This window comes from Nematolebias whitei, chromosome 19, assembly GCF_014905685.2.
Source record: "Nematolebias whitei isolate Nwh7 chromosome 19, NemWhi1, whole genome shotgun sequence".
Taxonomy (NCBI): Eukaryota; Metazoa; Chordata; class Actinopteri; order Cyprinodontiformes; family Rivulidae; genus Nematolebias; species Nematolebias whitei.
The window spans coordinates 2,714,909-2,739,483 of NC_056516.1; the positions used below are offsets into that span (position 1 = coordinate 2,714,909).

General features: G+C 40.3%; 1 protein-coding gene across 1 annotated transcript in view; it reads right to left on the minus strand.

Annotated features, from left to right (window-relative positions):
- Positions 1-24,575, minus strand: part of LOC119426017 (trafficking protein particle complex subunit 9) — a 505,336-nt gene that overhangs the window by 217,065 nt on the left and 263,696 nt on the right. Inside the window, exon 5 of the mRNA XM_037693579.1 lies at positions 4,613-4,723. Within this exon, the coding sequence (XP_037549507.1) occupies positions 4,613-4,723 (111 nt within the window). The remainder of the gene's footprint in view (positions 1-4,612; positions 4,724-24,575) is intronic.

Here is a 24,575-nt window from a genome sequence, read left to right on the forward strand (position 1 = left end):
CGCCGTTGCCAGCTGAAACTCTACAGTGCAAAGAGGAAGCCATTTCTAAGCAAGCTCCACAAGCTCAGACGTTTGCACTGGGCCAGGGGTCATTTAAAATGGAGTGTGGCAAAATGGAAGACTGTTCTGTGGTCAGATGAGTCACGATTTGAAGTTCTTTATGGAACACTGGGACGCCATGTCATCCGGACCAGAGAGGACAAGGATAGCCCAAGTTGTTATCAACGCTCTGTTCAGAAGCCTGCATCACTGATGGTATGGGTTTGCATGAGCGCTTGTGGCATGGGCAGCTTGCATGTCTGGAAAGGCACCATTAATGCAGAGAACTATGTTCAGGTTCTAGAACAACATATGCTCCCATCTAGACGTCATCTCTTTCAGGGAAGACCCTGCATTTTTCAACACGATAATGCCAGACCACATTCTGCAGCAATCACAACATCATGGCTACGTAGGAGAAGGATCCGGGTACTGAAATGGCCAGCCTGCAGTCCAGATCTTTCACCTATAGAGAACATTTGGCGCATCATAAAGAGGAAGGTGCGACAAAGAAGGTCCAAGACGATTGAACAGTTAGAGGCCTGTATTAGACATGAATGGGAGAGCATTCCTATTTCTAAACTTGAGAAACTGGTCTCCTCTGTCCCCAGACGTCTGTTGAGTGTTGTAAGAAGAAGGGGGGATGCCACACAGTGGTAAAAATGGACTTGTCCCAATTTTTTTGGGATTTGTTGACGCCATGAAATTTGGAAACAACAGATTTTTCTCTTAAAATGATACATTCTCTCAGTTTAAACTTTTGATCTGTGATTTGTGTTCCATTCTGAATAAAATATTAGATGTTGGCACCTCCACATCATTGCATTCAGTTTTTATTCACAATTTGTTTAGTGTCCCAACTTTTTTGGAATCCGGTTTGTACAGTCTATTTACAGTTTTTATTTGTTTTATTTTTTTAGCTATATCAAAGGGTGTTCCTGAAGCAGACACAGTCAGCCAGGACAGGTACATATTTAAATAAAAGTTTTAAACAAGTATTTCTGTATATGGTAAATATGTGTTTAAATACTGGTATCTCCTTTAAGCTCCCACGAGCATGGAGTAAAGACAATGGGAGGGGCTCTTCCCTCTTCCTCCCTCTTCCGGGCTCCACTGAGCAGAAATCTCGTCACATTTATTATTATTTATTAATATTATTATGTATTGTTGCCAAAAGTGTTAACAATAAAAATCAATGGTAGTAGTTTAATGAATATTTACTGTATTTTGCTGGTGTCTCTCGGTCACATGACCTCGCTAACGATGTGGGTAAAATTGGCCGGTATATAATTTTGGTATGTAGGTGTCTGGCACGTTTCTGTCCAGTGATTATGCTTAGAAAGTTATTGTGTTCATTTTGTAGGTTGAATGGTTTTAGCCATGAGTCAGACAGTGAAGCATCATAACGACTTCTGACGATCACCAAGCCAATGTCTATGAACCGCCATCTGGTGGCTGATTGTTGTACTACCATAGATCAGTTATGTCGGTGCTAAGATGGTGACAACATCTTCGCACCGCCATAACTGGTTTGTTCCATTTTGGAGTAAGCTGGTTGGGGGAAGAATCAGTTTTGTGTTGTGTGTTCCTTGACTGATGAAGCCTTCCGGATGGACAGTGACGCGTTTCAGCAAAAAGAAGAGACTGTCCAGATGACCTGACTGAAAATTGTTGGACAGGAGGTCAATCTTATTTTCTTACTACTTCCTATATTCTCCCAATTTTAATTTTTTTAATATCCTAGAACTTAAACAAAACAACAATTCTGATGCATATATGTTGATGAACCAAAGCTACTGAAATTGTGAGTATGCTTGTTTGAAAAATATTCCTGCCATCAGATCTCGGTTAGCATCAACACCGGTGTTATACTGAACATAACATTCGTTGGTGGACATAAATACAGTACAGTAATACTCTATTCACAAAATACTAAAAATATGTTCATCTTACTTGTGAAACGTTATCCCACGAGACCTGACGTCAACAGTCCATCAATTCGAAGAGAAATAAGCTGAGCAGTGCTGAGACATCTTCTGCTCTTCTGGTTTAACCAAATAAGAAGGACTGCTCCAAGATGGCGGCCGTATTTCCTGCGCCGTAGCAGCCAATGCGGGATCTAGTGTTTATATAATATCTGTGTGTACTACAACAATTCAATTCAATTCAGTTTATTTATAAAGCGCCAAATCACAACAAAGTTGTCTCAGGGCACTTTACAGAAAAATTCACATAAAAGCCACTTAGTAGTTCTCTATCTAAGGAATCCAGCAGACAAGATGAATCTTGGCTTCGTTGCAGTCTCCCATCCTGAGCAAGTACAGTGGAGACAGTGGAAAGGAAAATCTCCCTTTTAAAGGAAGAAACCTCCAGCAGAACCAGGATCAGGACAAGAGACCATCTGCTTTGACCGGCTGGTTGAGAGGACAGGAAGGAGAGACAGACGAACACAGAATGGTAGGTCCAGGTATAGGTCCAGGTGTATCTGAACAACAAGAACAACAAGAGCTGCACATAATGTGTACACAGATTGTGATAATGAACGGTGGATACCTTCAGTTTAATAACCACAGCATCTTATTAATGTACAAAATTATGATCTATGATCATAATTCAATAATAATTAGGATCTATCTTCCCCTTCACATATAATGGTTTGACACCTACAGTATGTCTTACAGCTATCTTGAAACAACTTGAAACTAAACTATTTTAAAGATTAGTTTTAATGCAGCATTTTCCCCAAGCTTTTTGTGTGTGTGTGTGTGTGTGTGTGTGGGTGGGTGGTGGTGGTGGGGGGGGGGGGGGTGACTCACTTACAGCATCACCTAACCTCTCCATGAAGGTCAGAGCATGTACAGTATTAAACTAATAAACATCTGTACATGCTCGCTCATTACCAATTCATTAAGGCTGGGGGACATGCCAAAAGCTGATGCATCATCATACTTCCACGCACCCCGACGTAAGAGGCCACAGTATACCTGCAGTCCAAACTTTACCTGAGGTTAAAGGGATCCAGGATTATCCCCTGAGGCATGCTCTGATCTGGACCTAACTATACCCTGGTTTAATCAGGACAGGGGTTAATTTGACCTGTTACATTAATGCTTTTGGAGTTTGGGAAGTAGGGTTGAGTGATAGGCTAAGAAATTTACATCCACCAACATCAGTACAACTACCAACAATTGATGATATATTTGCATGGGATATTAAGTGAATATTTTAAGGAAAGAAATGGAAACCTGAAAAAAAAAAAAATCCTACAGACAAACTTACACCAAGAACTGGCCTGTGGCTAACTTCTTACATGTCCTTACTGTTCCAACAAGTGATATTTTGGAGAGCTTGAACATGCACAAAACATATCTTAAACATATTTCCTTGATGAATTGCAGTGTGGAACGAGAAAGCACAGAGATGCAGCAAAGAAATAAGTCACAGTTAATTTTAGTTCAATTAGAAACCTTCAGCAGATATGACATCAATTCAATTGCTAAGGAATGTCAGATGTGAGTCTTAAGACAACATCATTCCACTTCTGTATTGATATGACTAGCCATTAGCTCATCAGTCTGGTCAGAATTGAACAAGGCTCAGTAGCTATGTTTACATGCGCAGAATTCTTTGGCGGATTGAAATGTGTTCTGTTTGAATAATTCAAATGTATTGTTTACATGGGCACAATCTGTTCATGACGAGCGTTCACATGCAGTGGGCTTTGTTCTGAACAGCAGTACTGACATGCGCAGAGTGGTAAACTCTCCTTAAAAAAACCACCGAAGAAGAAGTTCTACTTCCGGGTGAACGTAAACAAACCTGAGAACCCAAAATGGACCCTGGACAGGTTTTATTGATGGTGGAGACGTTACTGCACTCCCTGACTGAGCTACAGGTGATACAGATCATTTTGAGCTCTTTAAAAGTTTCTAGTAGAAATGTTGTGTCGCTCACCGACCAGTTTTACTTCCCTGACATGCTAATATTATTAGCATTAGCCAGGCGGAAATGGCAAAGTTGCACATGCGCAGTCAGGTCAGTTATTCACGATCAGATAAAAATGAACAGATCAAGTGTTTACATGCGCACCTATCGGGTTACGAATCAGCGTAAACCACCCGTTTCGTTCTGATCACAAATTATAACGGATCGCGCCGAATACACAAAAAATAACCCGAACGGAGTGTTTACATGACACACTTTTATTCCGACCGGCCATTTGATCCGGTTACTTATGTCCATGTAAACATACCCAGTGTTTCCCCTAGGTCACTTGCCTTGAGAGGGCGCTCGTTGACGTTTGTTGACTCAGGGTTTGTGTGTGTGTAGATGGTGGTGGTGTGTGTGTGTGTGTGTGTGTGGGGGGGGGGGGGGGGTAGCGGAGTGATATGTTAGTAATGCTGATGGGGGAGGGGTGCAAGAAGTAACCTACAACCAAGCTACAGTAACCATATTACTGCCAATACAACATTCAGTGAATTCAGAGAATACAACATTCAGTTCAAATAAAATGTTGGAAAGGAGATTTGAACTTTTACACAAGTGGAAACTCGTGGTTTGATTTTGTACTCACCTTTGGCACTCGCTGGCATGAAGAACCAGGTCCTGGCTGTTCCTAGCGCTGACTGTGAGCTCGTGTTCTGTTGGGTTGAAAATGTCGAGGAGGAGATGACACTGCCGGGTGCTGTGGACACACACACAAAGACTGACTGTAGAGTAGAAACAGACAGATTTCAGTGATGTATCACAAAAATACATCTACCTGATAAATGATACACAAGCTCAGAGAAAAATAAACTTTAGTTTTTTTCAAACTTTATTTATACAGTTAATCCCACTGAGCCTCGAGGACTCATTTACAAGAGAGACCTGAATTTTAACAAAGAATGATGACAACAGTGGACAACAACGACAGCAATAGACGATCATAAAGGATGTGTCCAAATGTATTTATTTATTTATTTTTGACAAGTGAACATAAAATGGTAATTAAAAGAATAATTCAAATGAAAAGTAGCAAAAAAACCAGCTAGATTGTAAGGTGGCGTAGAAAACTAAAAACAGGAACATGACTGCATTGGTTTTTCCCAGGAACTTAACAGATGTTTGAAGCCACTTAGAGAGGTCAAGGTTGAGAGCTTCAGATCCTTTTGCAAGATATTCCAGGAAACAGGAGCGGAGTAGGAGAAGGTCCTTTTACCTAGTTCATTCCGCACTGAGGGAACACTTGTTGGTGGCCATCTTGAACTGGGTTGACTCCTAATATTAATGAGTGGCTTATGAACATTGTGCCAGTGACAAACTGTGACTATCATCGCTGGCGTCACTATGAAAAAACTGTGAAAGATGCCAAAAGAAAATACCTGTCAAATGTGATTATATCAGTCACAATCCTCATGTTTTATTTAAAGTAATTGGTTCTATTCTTAATGCAACACAAACTAACTGTATTGCGTGCTCACCTGCTGCAATGAGGAGTTCAATGTCTGCGCGTTGTCAGCGATGCAGCACTGGACTGGTTTAAGTCCTACTTAGCATCTCTTCTCCGTGGCCTTTGACACCATCTGAGATGTTGACTTTTAATCATTTTAATCGCTTGTATTATCTGATTGTATGATTGTTTTTACACAACTTTTAATATGCGACTTTTAATCATTTCTATTATCCGACTGTATGATTGTTTTGCTGTGTGTACAACACTTTGGTCCTGTGGGAGTTTAAAGTGCTTTATAAATAAAGCTGGTATGGTATAATATAAAGACATCCTACCGAATGCTAACCTTAGAGGAACACCAGAGTTGTAGTTCAATTATGTTTTACTCTTTTCATTTCTGCAGTTAAGTGACTAACCAATAAGAAGAGCTTCTTCTCTTTTCATCCATGTGGCAGCTGTGGCTGAGTGGTTAGAGCAGTCGTCCTCCAATATGAGAGTTGGGGGTTCGAATCCACCAGCAGTCACATGTCCAAGTGTCACTGGGCAAGACACTGAACCCCTCATAGCCTCTGATGTGTGTCCCATCAGTGTATGAATGTGATCTAAAGCACTGATTAGTCTCTTTAGAATGATTTGTTCAATTATCTTTGTAGAGATCTAGTATAGAGCTGTATGAATGGGTAAATGAGACACAGATTGTTGTAAAGAGCTTTGAGTATCTTGAAATAAGATAGAAAGGTGCTATATAATTACAGTCCATTTACCATTTACCGTCCATCAAGAAAAAAACATCTGACTTATGCTGTCATTTCTTTACAGTCGCTAAAATCAACCTGAACATAAATGCCAACCTGACACTAAACAGAAAACTAACAGGAGCAACACCACTGAACACACAAACTGAAAAAGTCTAAACATTCAAAATGATTGAGAATGTCCTGCGACTGACACAATCTCTTGTATTCCAGAACAAAATGTAATTTCAATAATTCGGACTGAAATGTAACCATAACCCACAGAACTTATACAGTTTCTGTACATATTTTTGCATGTAATGAAATCAAAACACAACTTTAATATTGAAAATATTCAATGTAAATATTACTTTGATAATTAACATTCATTTTTTAGAGCAACTGCGATATCTGTGTGGATTTGTACATTTACAGATTGCAGTAGAATGCATCACAAATCTTAACCTGGTCAAAAAACAAACTACTTGCAATGCCTTCCTGAAGTCTGAAGTGTTTTGGTCCAACCAATTCTATATCAGAGTTCTGATTGGTGAATTTTCATGTCAGTTATTAAACAAACTCATCCTGGAGAGACTCCGTCTGAGTTCAGCCTTCTCTCCTGACAGTGAAGTCCTAACCAAAGACAGCACCCTCTGTTTCTGCCTGGAGACAAACGTTTAAAAACTCTGGATAACCACTTTGGCCTTGGTTGTCCACAGGCTGTTTCTGTGAGTAGCAAGTTGGCCACCTGGCCCAAAACACTGGATTGCTGTTAATGATGACTGATGGTTTCGTATGGGTGTGCTCTGTTTGCATGTGTTAAAAAGCCTGCTTCTGAGATTCCAACAGGAGGTTGGCTTGAAACACAGCAATGAAGGCTACCTATGGGACATATCTGGTTGACAGGCCGCACACTGACGAAGTCCTCTGGATGGGGGACAAAATGTTTCTTCACTAAAAGAAACAGGTCCAGATGACATGATTTAACCTTTTTTTGTTGTTATCTACCTGGGTGATTGAGCTTACAAAAGTTTTTTCTCTGGATAACTGTATTTTCATGAAATAAGCAAAAAGATTTGATCAACTGCAAAGTAGTTGACAGAAAATAGGAGAAATTTGAAGAAAAAAACTCACTACATTCAAAATATTTATTTTATACAAAGCTGTTTTTTTCTTTCTTCTTTCGACTGCTCTCTTCTTCACGGGTCGCCAAAGCAAATTAAAGGCTCCAGCATACTCGGGCGTACTTCATGGAGTACACACAGTATGCCAGAGTATGTGGGAGCCTTAAGTCACACGAAGACTTGGCAATTATTTTTATGCCGAATGTCCTTCCTGACACAACCACAGACCACCGAGCTACCACAGCCCTCTGTGTGGAGCAGAGAGCTGATATCTAGGGTGCCCAGGCGAGCAGAAGTTGGTGGTTAAGGGCCTCCTTGCTCGAAGGCCTGGGGGGGTGGGGGGTGGGGGTAGATAAGGGTGGAGGCATGCACCTTTCCCACCCACATTTTCATGTTGTCGGTACCGGGAGTTGAACCATGGATCTTCCAATCACAGGGCCACCTTCTCTAACCTCTGCGCCACGATGCTTTTCCCTTCCTCTCCCTCTTCATTTTGCTTTGCTGCTCTGTCTGTCTGTGAAACTGCTTCTGAGCCTCTCTTGCATATCTTCTGAACCATAATTATGGACTTGATTTGGTCAGTTGGTCCCTCAACACAATTGATAGCATTTCTTCAAAGAGAAGACAGGCTTTAGGCGAGCCGATTTGCACTGTTGGCATGCGTGCAGCTGGATATCTCATAGACTTGGAAGACTTGATCATGTGTCTATCTCTGCTGCCATCTGTGGATTTTAAGGACGCATATTTAATTGGATTTACGATAACTGGTTCCTGCTTTTTGGATTCGGCTGGTTGCTGGTTTTATCAACAATCAAGGAAGTCGTCGGCAGCAAATTTGGACCCGATCACTTTGCTTGCCTTTATGCTGGCTTGGTTCGTGCCTCGAGTACCCAGACTCAAATGCTTTGGGAAGAATGATCAGATCTCGGGGATTTTACTCAGGCACAGTCCACTGGTGTGGCCATGTAATTTGGACATTTCGGAACCCGAGTGGATCAACACAGACTCAAGGTAGATGTCATTAAGTTCTGCCTGTCCCCAAAATAACTGTGTGTTTATCTGAATTTGACTCCCCTGGCTGGCCTTGAAGGCCATCGTATCTGAAATCGCCTGGAGAACATGTGATCTGACGTTCACCAACCCCTCCCTGAGGAATTTCCAACTGATAACCAGAAGAAACCAGCTGAATAAACTTTGTGTCATCATTTCAGGACTCTTGGATTCCCATAGGCGTTATCCTTGGCCATTCCCCAACATCCCTTGAGAATGTTTACAGCTCTCACCTAAGGGAACTGGCTGATAATTCCATCCTTATCAGAACTCTTACATTGCCCTCGAGAGCATCAATGGACATTGCTCACCACACTCGTCATCTACCCCCCTCTGCAGAATGTCTACGTCACTATGTGTGGTTTGTGCGAGGTGATTTTTAATATTAGTTTTTCTTCTCAGCCAAGAAGAAAAAGTCTGATAGGAATTTTTTGTCTCCATTTCCTACGTGTCCATTTTCATTACTTTTTGTCTGTCTAAACAGGTCTCACTTGTAAATGAGTCTTCTAGGCTCAATGTGACTTATCTGTCTAAATAAAGGTTGAATGAATTTTGCTAACAGACATTGATTTTAACAAATAATACTCAGGATTTAGGCAAAAATCTTGTGCAATAAACACATTTTGTAGTATATGTTGTTACTGACACATCTGCAGCAAAACTGTCCGTCAGTGTAAAACTGACTGTGTTTTAACCATTTCTGTGTTTTTGAAAATCAGTTGGATGTGGCAGCCATCTTGAAATGGCTTGGCTTCCTAAGTTAATTAGTTGTTGATGCATAAGCACAGATTACTTATGAAAGTTTTATTAAACTGTGTTCAGTAAATTTAAATGTTTCGCTAACAGACAAAACAGTTAATGATATTTTAAAGAATAATTTGTACAATTTGTTAGCACTTACAATGTGTTTTTGGGAAGATTCTCAGCTACTTACTACCACACTAAAGTGGCTGACCAGTAATTGTCAAACATCCATCCATTATCTTTACCCGTTTATTCCATTTTGGGTCACGGGGGTCGCCGGTGCCCATGTCCAGCAATCACTGTGCGAGGGGCGGGGTACACCCTGGACGGGTCGCAAGTCCATCACAGGGACACATAGAGACAAACGAGACAAACAACCATTCTCTCTCTCACCTAGGGACAATTTAGAGTTACCAATCAGCCTAACATGCATGTTTTTGGTCTGTAGGAAGAAACCGGAGAAAACCCACGCATGCACGGAGAGAACATGCAAACTCCACCCAGAAAGGCCCCTGGACCGGGATTTGAACCAGGGACTTGCTCGCTGAGAGGCAGCAGCTCTACCAGTTGCGCCACCGTGCTGCCCTGTAATTGTCAAACAGTGTTTTAATTTTATTTATTTATTTTAAGATCAGTTGGTTATTACAGCCATCTTGAATTATGCTGACTTGTTAACAGATAATACTGAATACTTTCTGCAAGTTTTATTTAAAACTGTCCAGTGGTTCACAAAACATTTTGGTAACAGACAAACAAACAAACAAACAAACAAACAAACAAACAAACAAACAGGCAGACAGGCAGAGACACACTCACACACACACGAAAACATCATCATCCATGTTTTTTCTGTTGTCGATGAGAGATTAAAACCCTGCGCTTCTTTTACTGCTGCTTCCATAACTACAGCGTTTCTGCACGAGATTATTATCATTTCTTATAAATATGCTGCGATGAGATCAAGAGGACAGTGTTCTCAGTGTTAAGTGTTCATCAGTCTCTGTCACAACATCAAAGATGGCCATGCTTTATTTAGATTAACAGGTCATCTTCCCGTCATCGCAGGCCCGCTTTCCTCCTGGAGATCACAGGAGGATCAATCAGAGATTCACATCTACATCTTTAGCTCTCGAAGAGTTCATTTCAACCTAACTGGATGTTCTCCTGGTTTCCTCTCAGTAATGACAGATGAAAGCAATGGATGTCTGAAAACAAGAACAGGTCATCAAGAACAGCATTAAAAACCCCACTTGTTATTGGAACAAATGTGAATGCCAAATGAAAGCAGCATTCCTTGATGCATGTCGCCCACCCACCGCCTTGGATGCAAAGTTTACAACAAAGATTTTGCACAATTTGTCAGTGCTTGAAGTATCCACTGTGGAAGGACTTGGCTACAGCATCAAAGTCAGTAAAACAGACAGACTTGTTTGCTAAGGTCAGCTAGCTGTGGTGGCCATCTTGAATCGGGTTAACTTCAGACATTAATTAGCTGTAGTTGTACATCCACTGATTAATTTCTGAGACTTCCACTTGAATCCACTGAGTGGTTAAGGTATATGGGATTTAGATATTTAGCTCACAGACAAACACCAGTAATTACATGACCACCTGGTGGAGGATACAATCGCTCCCTCCACTCGCCAGGATCCGTCACTCTGCACTGCCTCAGACAAACAACACATAAGTAAATAAAAATAAACATCTCCTCCATTCTTCTAAACATTAAGGCTTACTTGCATTCCCTGTCCAATTCCAGGCTAAAAATGTCCCTCATCCTGAAAACTACAAACATTCACCATCCAGCTCCCTCACTGTAAAATGAACTCCTGAACTTTGCACAGTTCATATAAATTAACTTTTTTTTTCATTCATTCAGTTTTCAATGTACACTGTACATAAACATAAATCTAAGTCGGTCAAAGGTCACGACATGTCGTTCAAAACTGTCCATATTTGCTTTCCAACTTGAGTTGATAATGCTGATAATGTTGCTTTGAAAAGAATTCACCTTAGATTGATCATATTTAAAGTGATGTTCTGTCTCTGTAAAACAGTACGATGAAATAATGAACATTTTGTGTTATATTGGATTATGAAATATATTAATTTGCACAAATATTTGACTAAACCCATGTTGAAACAGGATGATGGATATTGTGTCCACTACAATGATCCATTAAACAAGGTATGCTGATGTCCCCATGAGCACACACACACACACACACACACACACACACACACACACACACACACACACACACCCACAGTCACAAACACACACACACACACACACACACACACACACACACACACACACACAGGTGGACAGATGGACGGTAGTATTTCCAGTTCCCCCTCTTCACTCTGCAATGGGGGACAATGAAAGTAAATATGAAGAGAAAATGTGGGCCAAATAAATTAATCTTGGTGAGAATTTTATTTATTTATTCCCTTCCAGGTCACACTGACCTCCCTCCTAACGAGACTTCTACCTCCTAAATCTCAGGGTTAATGAGGGATTTAGTTGAGCTTGTTCACGTCTCTAATAAACTGCTGCAGCAATTAAAAAAGCATATCTTTTAAATGCGACCCGTGCTTCTTTCACGGCCTTGTTTTGTTTGTGGGCAGACGTGATTAACGGCCTGAACAAGGCGAGCTGATCATTTTTAGGCAGAGTCATTAAGCGCTGGTGATCAATCAGAGCACAAAGTTAAGAACCAGAGCCTCATTTCTCATAGACTAACTACCAAAGATAAACTAAAGGAGCAGCCATGGACTCATTTAAAGAGGATCACACCTTTTCATAAAAGTTTAAAGTCAAACTAGTTTCACAGAGACACTTTATGCTGAATAATGACGAACTCTCTGAAAGCAGTGAAATGACTGAGATGAAAGCTGATGATTCTTCTTCTGAACCATAACTGACTCACCACGCTGAATCATTTCCACAAGTATTCTACCCCAGCTATGAAACAAGACACTGAGATCTAAGTTAACTAAATAATTCAGAACTGCCAAAAGCATTTCACACTATTTGTCTCCATTACAGTCTGTGAATCTTTACGTAGTTCTCTGATGGCAGAGTGAGAAGGAGCAAAATGATCCCCCGTATCTCAAACAAAACATTCACTGAACCTTTTTATTGTTCGTAAAAAACAATTCAATCGTCCATCCATTAGATATCCATACAGTACCTACATTTCATGGAGCTTTATAACTTTTACAGCAGAAGCTACTTTTAAATGAAAGTTTATAATCCTGGAAACTGTTCAAGAGCTGGATTTTCTTCTCATAACACTGGAAACAAGTGTGTGTGCGGAGGCAACAAGCGGTACGCTCATGTCCCTTACTGCTGAGGGATCTGAACAGTGAATGTTTGTAGTCTTCTAGATGATGCTTTTCTGGAATGAAACTGAAAGGAATTGTGCAAGTAAACCTGAATGTTTTTGGTGCAACATATTTACTGTAAGTGGGTAGGTGTTACACTGTGGAGAAGAACAGCGGATGTATTTATTTTTTTCTTGTACAAAGCTGCGCAGAGTGATGGATCCTGACGAGAGGAGGGAGCCATTTTATCCACAACTAGGAGCAATGGTGGAGCCAGTGGGTAGTGAATGGTGGCCTTTGCCACCATGGATTAATCTTGAGCACCCCAATAATTTGACCAAATTACACCTTTAAGTAATATAAAAAGTAAAAAGCATATGTTTTCTCAAATGATAGTGGTGGTCAGTTCTCTCTCACTCACTCGCACGCACGCACGCATGCACACACACACACACACACCTTTTATAAATTTTGTTATATTACAGCCTTAATCCAAATTGTATTAAATTACTCTTTCTTCATATTCTACACACTCCATTATGACAATGTGATTTTTTTTTTGCAAATTTATTAAAAACAGTAAACAAAGAAATCACATTTATGTAAGTATTAACAGCCTTTGCCATGAAGCTCAAAATTGCTCTCAGATGCTGTTTCCACTGATCATCCTTGAGATGTTTCTACAACTTCAATGGAGTCCACCTGTGGTAAATTCAGTTGATTGGACTTGATGTGGAAAGACACACACCAGTTTATAGAAGGTCACACAGTTGACAGTGATGTCAGAGCACAAACACCAAGCATGAAGTCAAAGGTCTGTTGACCTCCGAGACAGGATTGTGTTGAGACACAAATCTGGGTATGGATACTGAAGAAAAAAAATTGCTGCTTTGGATGTCTCAATGAGCACAGGAGCCTTCATTATTCATAAATGGAAGAAGTTTGGAACCTCCAGGACTCTTCCTAGAGCGGGCCGGCCGTCTAAACTGACCAATTGGGGGAGAAGAGCCTTAGTCAGGGAGGTGATCGAGAACCTGATGGTCACTCTGTCAGAGCTCCAGTGTTCCTCTGTGGAGATAGAAGAATCTTCCAGAAGGACAACCATCTCTGCAGCGATCCACCAATCAGGCCTGTATGGTAGAGTGACCAGAAAAAAGCCACTCCTTAATAAAAAGCACATGGCAGCCCATCTGGAGTTTGACAAAAGGCAGCTGAAGGACTCTCAGACCATGAGAAACAAAATTCTCTGGTCTGATGAGACAAAGAATGAACTCTTTGGTGTGAATGACGGGCGTTATGTTTGGAAGAAACCAGGCACCGCTCACCACCAGACCAACACCATCCCTACAGTGAAGCATGGAGGTGGCAGCATCATGCCGTGGGGATGTTTTTCAGCAGCAGGAACTGGCAGACTAGTCAAGTTAGAGGGAAAGATGAATGCAGGAATGTACAGAGACATCCTGGATGAAAACCCGCTCCAGAGCACTCTTTACCTCAGACTGGGGCAACAGTTCATTTTTCAGCAGGACAACGACCCAAAGCTTGGCCAGATCTCAAAGGAGTGGCTTCAGGACCTCTCTGTGAAGGTCCTGGAGGGGTTTCAAGCCAGAGTCCAAACTTTAATCAGGTCAAAAATCTCTGGAGATATCTGAAAATGGTTGTGCACAGACATTGCACATCCAACCCGATGGAGCTTGAGAAGTACTGCCAAGAAGAATGGGAAAAATAAACTATTTAAAGATGGGTGTGAAGCTTGAGGCATCAATTTAAAAAAGGCTCGAGGCTGTGATTGCTGCCAAAGGTGGATCAGCAAAGTACCGGTATAAAAAAAAAAGATGTTAATACTTAAATGAGATTTCTTAGTTTTCTATTTTTAATAAATTTGCTAAAATCTCAAAAATATATATTTTTTACATTGTAATAATACGGTATTGTCTGTAGAGATTCATTTAATACAAGTTGGGATAAAACTGTGCCTAGAAAGTCTGTCAATAAAAATTCTGTCCATTTCTAGAAGCAGCAAAGGTGTTGAGGGGATCCGTTTTTGTGGCCGTAGGATTGCATCTCTGGTCTTTGCAGATGATGTGGTCATATTGTCTTCGTCAGGTCGTGATCTACAGCTTTTGCTGGAGTGGTTCGCAGACGAGTGTGACATGGCTGGGATGCGGATCAATTCCTCCAAATCCGAGGCCTTGGTCTTGAGCCGGAAAAGGGTAGAGTGCCCTCTCCGGGTCAGGGAGGAGGTCCTGCCCTAAGTGGAGGAGTTTAAATATATTGGGGTCTTGTTCACAAATGAGAAAAAAAATGGAGCGAAAGCTCGACAGGAGGATAGGTGCAGAATCAGCAGTGAAAAGGATGCTGTACCAGTGTTTCCCCTAGATAACTTGCCATGGCGGGGTGCTCATCTCATCCGTGATTTTTGTCTGTCGCCGGGGGGGGGGGCTGGAACGGAGACAGCTGTGTGCTGTTTGTACTGACAATTTTAGAGCAGGTTGTGTGAGAGGAGAGATACAGAGACATATCTCAGCCGTGCGCTGTCTGAACCGACAGTTGTTTTTTAAGCGCGGGGGGGGGGGGGGGTCGGTGCGGGGGAGAGACAGACGCACATCTGAGCCGTGTGCTGTTTGTACAGACAGTTTTTGAGTGGTGGGGGTGCGTTCAGCGTGAGAGTTCAGCATGAAGGAAGAGGCTGCCTTTAGCTTTTTAGCTAGTGCACCTGTATTGTGAGCCGCTAGTTTAGCATTATGTCAGTGCAGACAGGTGGGTGGGGGTGGGGTTCGGTAGACGGGACGCTCGGTTCTGTTGACGGGGCAGGGTGCCCCGCTTGTATAATGGCAGGGGAAACACTGCTGTACAGGTTTGTCATGGTGAAGAGAGAGCTGAGTCAAAAGGCGAAGCTCTCAATTTACCGGTCGATCTACGTTCCTACCCTCATCTATGGTCACGAGCTTTGAGTTGTGACCAAAAGAACGAGATCTCAGATACAAGTGGTTGAAATGAGTTTTCTCCGCAGGGTGTCTGGGCTCTCCCTTTGAGATAGGCTGAGACGCTCAGTCATCCAGGAAGGATTCAGAGTAGAGCCGCTGCTTCTCCACGTCGAGAGGAGCCAGTTGAGGTGGCTCAGGCATCTGGTTAGGATGCCTCCTGGACGCCTCCCTGGTGAGATGTTTCCGACACGTCCCACTTGGAGGAGACCCAGAAGAAGACCCAGGACACGCTGGAGGGACTATTTTCTCGCCTGGCCTGGGAACGCATTGGGATTCCCCCGGAGGTGCTGGCCCAAATGGCTGGGGAGAGGGAAGTCTGGGCCTCCCTACTTATGCCACTTTTGCACTGCCCCTAATAAGCCCCAATTCTGGGCAGCCCGCCACAGAAAGAACCCTTTTGCACCAGTACTTTAGTATTTTTAGCTGATTTGAGTCTGATTCAGGACCTCTTTTCGTCCCTGCTTCTCTGGTGGGACCGAGCGAGCTCAGTCGAGCTGAGTCTGGACCGAAATGTGAATGCAAGACTCTGATTGGTCAGGGGGGGGAGTCACTGGATCTCAGAAACTTTTCACCAATCCGCCATTTGCAATTTCTCTGGATGCGGGGCAGCGGCTGGATCTATTTTTAAGATTTTAAAAACAATAATGACAATGCCATGTTTAATGCTGAAGTCCAGGCGTTTCTTGTTTGGTGACAAGAGGACAAAATTCAAGCGAGCAGAGTCACCGCGGAGGATCATACGAGCTGCCGAGCCGTTAAAGCCCGCAAGGCCGGACCCCGAGCCCAGGCTTTGCGGGCTCACAAAGGCCGGATTTGAGCCCTGGCAGGTGGGAGGACCGGGATGGAGGGACGGAAGGTGGAAACTTTGTTTTTTTTTTAAAAAACATTTCATGTATAAAAAATAATTTTTTTTTAATCAGTGAAGATTAAAAATAAATAAACAGTGCCGGCTTTAAAGTGAAATCCTGTTTTACCTTTGGCTTTATTAAATATTTTGTTAATTAAAGTTAATTCAACTAAAAAATCATAAAAAATACAAAATTATTGGATCTCAGGAATATTTCCCTCTGTAGAGATATACCTGTGTCCCTGAATGTCATTTACTGACACACACATTTATTTCTGTAACTGAGTAGTTCATTCTGTAAAGATGTTTCTGAAAAAGAAAAAATAAAACTCCTCATCCCTTGAACATCTGAGACATTCCACCCCCACTTCAGAACCTGGGACAGTTTAAAGTTTGTTTTCAGCATCTCTAACTCTGGAAAGTGTCAAAAGACTTTTATGGTTTGCAAGACGACCGAAGATCCAATAAATCTGAATAATATTGGAACACCCTTTCTGCGAACCCCAAAAATGGACGGTTGCGTTAACACAGATCACCCAGGATGTCCTGGGCACCTTGTACCAACCTCCGACCAGTCTATCTTTCAACGATCATAAGTAACAGAAAGCCTTGTCCCTGTTCAAAGGAATTCCAGCCTTGACACTTGGGTCCCATTTCTAGCATGTAGAAAACGGACAGACTTTTTATTCACATTCTAGAAGAATTAATACAGTGTTTTTCTGTAATGAAAGAAGTGTTTACTGGGAATAACTAAATAACTTGCCTTGTTGTTTCTCCTGCAGCTGACAAGAACCTGTGAAGCCCAAAAGTTTACAAACTTGTTTTCTGTTTATAAGGTTGACAAAGTGTTTGTATTGTTTAACTTCATTTAAAGTTGATGTGTCTTAAATGATTTGATTTGATGACTTTTTCAACAGAGCAGATTAAATTAATACTTTATTTAGTTGATAAAAGTTCAGCCCTTTCATTTTGATTGGTTCAAATCGACCACCTCTTTCAAATCAGAGGTGTGGTCAGTTGTTTACAAGAGAGGAAGACCTCTCAGAATATAGAGAGAAAGAAAAAATAGAGAGAAAGTGAAGAGCAATGATGAAGAAGTGATGAAGACCTCCAAAGGAGAATAAGCTTAAGATACGACCTACAGAAGACTTCCAAGGAGAAAATTAGCTTCAACTTTGTGCAAAGTTTGATAGAATCCTCTTCAGCGATCCAAACACCTGCAGTTTTCATCACAGAGTTAACAACAGCTGTCCAGAACTCCAGGAAACGCTCTGGCTGACCATTCGAGCCAGTGACCAAACTCATTATCTTGAGGTCAGGGATGTGAAGGAATTACAACCTTTACATCAGCAGACCATCGGATCATAGAGAGTCAAATATCTGGTATCTTCAGGCAGCCTTCGAAGATGACTCCTGGTAGGAACAGCTGATCTGATGCTCTGACGGTTGACTCTGGTGTCCAAGAATTTAGATTTTTAACCAAATTAGTATTAACTCAGTTCAGTAATTATTTTCCCTTAAATTTCAGACCAAATTTTAACTATTGAACGATAAAATGTATTTCTTTTAGTTAAATTTGCATGATTAATCTGCCCTGCTGAAATTTCAAAATTGTTCTACATTGCATCCTGTTTCTGGTTTGGTTAAGCATATAGAATAATTTCATTTATCTGTTAATCCCTGCGAACAAGTAATTTTTAGGGTCACTTAATTTCCATTTAACTCCAGTTGTGAACAAAGTCTTCATTTTAAATGTCAGAAATAATTTCCAACAGTTGTTTTTATCATACATAGTTAAATAAACATCATACAATTGTATTAAAGCGTGTGTGTTTTACTTATGACATCTGAATCCTTCATATAAAAGAACTCATGGTGTAAAAGGGTAATTCGAGGTAATTAATTAAACATCTGAATTGATTTTCGGACCTTCAGAATTTCTCTCAGAGCTGTGAGTGGTGCCCCTTCAAAATAAAATTCATAACGAATTTTAACTAAACAACTCTTCCCGCTACACCTCCAACATGTTTAAAGAAGAAACTCAGCCTTTGGTTCAACATTATTCTAACCCACAGATGAACAAATCACAAAACAAGAATTACACTTTAAATTAAGATTTAAATCAAAGCTAAACTTTAATTCAAAGCTAAAAATAATCTGTATACAAAGAAAAATAATCTGTATACAAGAAGCAAAATCACAGTGAGCGCAAATACATCAAATGATGAAGAAAAATACAGAATTTTAAATATAGATATCCTGATGTTGCTCAATAATCCAGGTAGAAAAATCTAAAAAAGTTCAGTCTGATCCTCTGGATGTTCAAAAAACAAAACAAACACAAAAATGTAGAAATGTTTCTTCTTTCATCTGAAACACTTCTTCTGTCTGAGGAGTTGTATTCAGCTCAGTCTTGTATAAATAGCTATGAGCTGAATACAGCACATCAGACTGAAGAAGTGTTTCAGATGAAAGAAGAAACATTTCTACATTTTTTTTTGTTTGTTTTGTTTTTTGAACGTCCAGAGGACCAGACTTAACTTTTTTAGATTTTAATATAAATGTTTTTGTAGAATCTGGTTCAACAGATTTAATTCAGTTCAGGCCAGCTGGGTGACGGTCCGGAGCAAGTGTAGTGCTAAGGCTAAGCCCCCAGTTCACCACCTATGTTCATGTTCATGTTTCTAATAGATTTTCCTCGCTCAGTGACACACCCTCTGAGAAGCAGACCCTGGTTATTGGAAGCTCCATAGTCCAAAATGTGGCTTTAGGGACTCCAGCGTCCATAGTCAAATGCATTCCAGGGGCCAGAGCGGGCGACATAGAATCTTATCTGAAACTGCTGACTAAGGCTAAGGTTAAATACGGTAAGATTGTTATTCACATCGGCGGTAATGACACCCGGTTACGCCAATCGAAGGTCACTAAAAATAATGTTGCTTCAGTGTGTGAGTTTGTTAAAACCATGTGGGACTCCGTAGTTTTCTCCGGCCCCCTCCCCAACCTGACCAGCGATGACATGTCGTATGTCGTTGTTTAACCGCTGGGTGTCCAGGTGGTGTTCTGACAACAACGTGGGCTACATAGATAACTGGAGATCTTTCTGGGGAAAACCTGGTCTGATGCGGAGAGATGGCATCCATCCCACTTTGGACGGAGTCGCTCTTCTTTCTAGAAATATGGCTGATTTTGTTTATGCCCCAAATTATTGACGACCCATGGTCCAGTCCAGGAAGCAGAGGTGTAGTCCTCCACCTCTCTGCTGCTTCTCCTCTGTACACCACCCACACCCATTGAAACAGTGTCAACTCGCCCACGGCTCAAATTAAATAAACCAAAAATCAGCTCTAAAAATATAAACCATAAAAATCTGATTAAAATAAACACAGTTACTTTACCAGAGCAAAATCATAAAATCATTAAATGTGGATTATTGAACATCAGATCTCTTTAATCGAAATCCCTGTTAGTTAATGAACTGATAACTGATCATCATATTGATTTATTCTGTCTGACAGAAACTTGGCTACAACAGGAGGATTTTGTTGGTATAAATGAATCCACTCCTGTTAATTATTTAAATGTTAATGTTCCTAGAACAACTGGCCGAGGTGGAGGAGTAGCTTCTATTTTTCAGTCAGGATTATTTATTAATACCAAACCAGTTATTAGTTATGATTCTTTTGAATCACTGTCCCGCAGTCTTTCTCATCCAAAATGGAAATCAGAAAAGCCACTTTTACTAGTTGTTATATATCGTCCACCAGGCACTTACTCTCAGTTTTTGTCTGAATTCTCAGAATTATTAACTGACTTATTATTAAATACTGATAAAATCTTCATAATGGGTGATTTCAATATTCATGTTGATGTTGATAGTGATAGTTTAAGCATAGCCTTTAATAATTTAATAGACTCATTTGGTTTTACCCAAAACGTCCGCACATCTACTCATTCTTATCATCACACTCTTGATTTAGTTCTGACCTATGGTGTAGAGATTAAGGACTTGGTAATAGTTCCTCAAAATCCTGTTCTGTCTGACCATTTTTTAATAACTTTGAGTTTACAATAAATGACTACACAGTCACTGAGAGTAAATTTCATCTCAGCAGGTGCTTATCAGAAAATGCTGTAACCAAATTGAAACAATCTCTTCCATCAATGTTTTCCTCTGTCTTGCAGAGTAATGCATCAGAGAACAGAGACTTAGATCATCTAGTTGATCATCTTACAACTTCAATGCAAACTTCACTTGATAAAGTTGCTCCACTGAAAAAGAAAGTAATCAATCAGAGGAAACTGGCTCCTTGGTTCAATTCTGAGTTACGTACTTTAAAGCAGCATCTAGAAACCAGGAGAGAAAATGGCGCTCTACTAATGTTGAAGAATTTTATTTAACTTGGAAAGATATTCTGCTAACATATAAAAAAGCTCTCCGTAAAGCTAGAACTTTATATTACTCATCTTTAATAGAGGAGAATAAAAATAACCCTAGGTTTCTGTTTAGTACTATTGCTAGACTAATTAAAAGTCCCATTTCTGTTGAACCATGTATCCCTACAACTATAAGTAGTGATGACTTCATGAGATTCTTTATAAATAAAATTATTTCAATTAGAGAAAATTCAAACCATCCTTCCTTCTACTATCTCTAGTCGCCTGTCAAATGAGAAAACTTTAAAAATGTCACTAGAGCCTGATTTATGTTTGGACAGTTTTTGTCCTGTTGAGCTCTGAATTGTCAAAAATAATAACCTCATCCAAACCATCCACATGCCTGCTAGATCCCATCCACATGCCTGCTAGATCCCATCCCAACCAGACTGTTTAAAGAGGTATTTCCACTAATTAATGTCCACATTTTGGATCTACTTAATTTGTCTTTAATGGATGGTTATGTACCACAGCGCTTTAAGGTTGCTGTAATTAAACCTTTACTTAAGAAGTCTGATCTTGATTCAGAAATTCTGGCCAACTATAGACCTATATCTAATCTAACTTTCATCTAGAAAATTCTAGAGAAACTAGTTGCAGGTCAGTTGCGTGAACATCTACAAAGAAATAATGTGTTTGAAGAGTTTCAGTCAGGGTTTAGAGCTCATCATAGCACAGAAACAGCACTAGTAAAAGTCACTAATGATATTCTCATGGCCTCAGACAATGGACTTGTGTCTCTACTGGTCCTGTTAGACCTCAGTGCTGCATTTGATACAGTTGATCACAATATTTTACTACAGAGGCTTGAATATGATGTTGGGATTACAGGAACAGCTCTAAAATGGTTTAAATCATATCTGATAGATTCCAGTTTGTAAATGTAAATAATAAATCTTCTTCATACACCAAAGTTAGTCATGGAGTTCCTCAGGGCTCAGTGCTTGGGCCAATACTCTTTACTTTATGCTTCCATTAGGTAAAGTTATTAAACAGCATAGGATAAATTTTCATTGGTATGCTGATGACAGACAATTATATTTTTTCCATTAAACCCAATGAATCCAATCAGCTACTTAGACTACAAGCATGTCTTAAAGACATAAAAACCTGGATGACCCTTAATTTTCTCCTGTTGAACAGACAAGACTGAGGTTTTGGTTTTTGGACCTGAGCACCTTAGGAATGAATTTTTCAGTCTTTCTCCCTCCTTGGATGGCATTAATCTGTCCTCCAGCTCTAATGTTAAAAATCTTGGTGTAATTTTTGATTAGGACAAGTCTTTTATCCCCCACATTAAAAACGTTACTAGAACCTCCTTCTTCCACCTGCGTAATATCACTAACATTAGAAACATCTGATCTAAAGATGATGCAGAAAAACTGGTCCATGCATTTGTCACATCTAGACTGGACTATTGCAATGGTTTATTATCTGGGTGTCCAAATACTTCTTTAAAATGTCTTCAGTTGATCCAAAATGCTGCTGCCAGAGTCTTAACTGGAGTTACTGGGAGAGATCATATCTCTCCAGTTTTAGCTTCTCTCCATTGGCTCCCTGTCAAATCCAGAATAGAATTCAAAGTCTTACTTCTAACCTACAAAGCTCTCAACAACCTAGCTCCATCTTATATTACAGATCTTATTGTTCCATATTTTCCTAACAGAGCACTTCGCTCTCAGACTGCAGGTTTACTTGTGGTTCCTAGAGTTTACAAAAACAGAATGGGAGGCAGATCTTTCAGTTCTCAGGCTCCTCTCTTGTGGAACCAACTTCTAATCTCTGTCCGTGAGGCTGACACATTATCCAGTTTTAAAACTAGCTTTACTTACTCTGCTCAACCTGTTTTGTATTTGTAATTATTTTTTCTATCCTTAACATGTGTTTTTTGTCTTTCAGATACACCTGGACCTGGACCTATACCTGGACCTGGACCTATACCTGGAGCTCCCATTCTGTGTTCGTCTGTCTCTCCTTCCTGTCCTCTCAACCAGCCGGTCAAAGCAGATGGTCTCTTGTCCTGAGCTGGTTCTGCTGGAGGTTTCTTCCTTTTAAAAGGGAGTTTTTCTTTCCACTGTCTCCACTGTGCTTGCTCAGGATGGGAGACTGCAACAAAGCCAAGATTCAACTTGTCTGCTGGATTCTTTAGATAGAGAACTTTACTAATTGGCTTTTATGTGAATGTTCCTGTAAAGTGCCCTGAGACAACTTTGTTGTGATTTGGCGATATATAAATAAACTGAATTGAAACTGAATTGAATTGAACGGAAGGCGATGGTGAAGATTTGGGAAATGAGCCCCGTGGTGAACGCCTTGCGGGATTGGCATGAGAGCTGGAGCTTCCGCGGTCGCTGTAAGGCCAGAGCGGCTCTTTGCTGCGAGGGCCTCCAATGCTGCTTGTAGCTTTAATTTGTTTTGTTTGTTGAATGTCCAGAGGACCAGACTTAACTTTTTTAGATTTTTTGCTACCTAGATTATTGAACAGGCATCAGGATGCATTATATTACATTATTATTGTTTAGTGTATATCTTATATCCTTGTGTACTGTTTATTTTTATACATTATATTTTTGCTATTTTTGGGTATAACTGGGACCTTGAGTACATATTTTCGTTCCACCTCATGTACCACATGTGAATGACAATAAAGAACCTTGCACCTAGAGATATGTCAATGATTTTATTATATTTTATTCATTCAACCTTTATTTAAACAGGCTAGTCTCATTGAGCCACAAGGACTCATTTACGAGACCTGAAAATTATTCATGGTAAGTTTTATTAAAACCCTTCCAGTTGTTCATTTGATAGTTTGCTATGAGTCAGGGTTGGCTTCAACAATTGATGCTGAAGTTTTAAACATGAGCTTGTGTGATTTGTTAGTTCACAGAGTATAAGTTGGGGATCAGTCTCAGTTACTACCACATCAAATTGCATGTCAATTTATGGCAAACTGACTGAATTATAGCATTTTTTTATCTTTGCTAAGATCAATTTGCTGCGATGGCCATCAGGATTAAAGCTGTCAACAGAAATTGTTCAGTTGTAAATCCATCCATCCATTATCTTTACCCGCTTATTCCATTTTGGGTCACGGGGGTCGCTGGTGTCCATGTCCAGCTATCATTGTGCGAGGGGCGGGGGACACCCTGGACAGGTCGCAAGTCCATCACATTTGTAAATATCAAGCTAAATATTACTTTCTGAGGGCATCTTAAAAAATGTTCAATGATTCAGGAGATATTTTGCTAACGAAACAAACAGGAGATGAAAATTGTTCAGTTCAGTCAAGTAAAGTCCACCTTTCCACAGCCTACATAATTCTGACTGAAGTTTCTACTGGAAAGTGTGAGCTACAGAGCTCCAACCAGGCTTGGGCTTTATCACTTGTTTTGTCAAAATCTCATTGTTGAGTGTGGAAATCTTAGTTATTTGTTTATTTATCTTTGAAAATTCTGTTTGCACTGCAGGATGCAGCGCTACCAAAAGACATAAATCACTACTATTCCTGATTATGCTGTGAATACTAATGCATGTCTTGCATGATTTTTACCAAAACTGAAAGAAAAATATACACCAGAAATTGTGACAGAAATGGAAGAATAATTGCTGACATCCCCAATAAAACAGATTTTGTATGATTTAATTCTAATTTTAAAATTTCAAATACTCAAACTAATGTATATTTAAAGCTCACTTTCTGATTATCTTTAATTTGATCAAATTAACATATTTATTGTAAGTTTTGCTGTGTGGAGTTCAACTGACTGGACATTAATTAAAATTCTAGACACTGAGACTGGGCTGTAAAAATGGACTAAAAAGCATTTTAAGAAACAATAATAATAA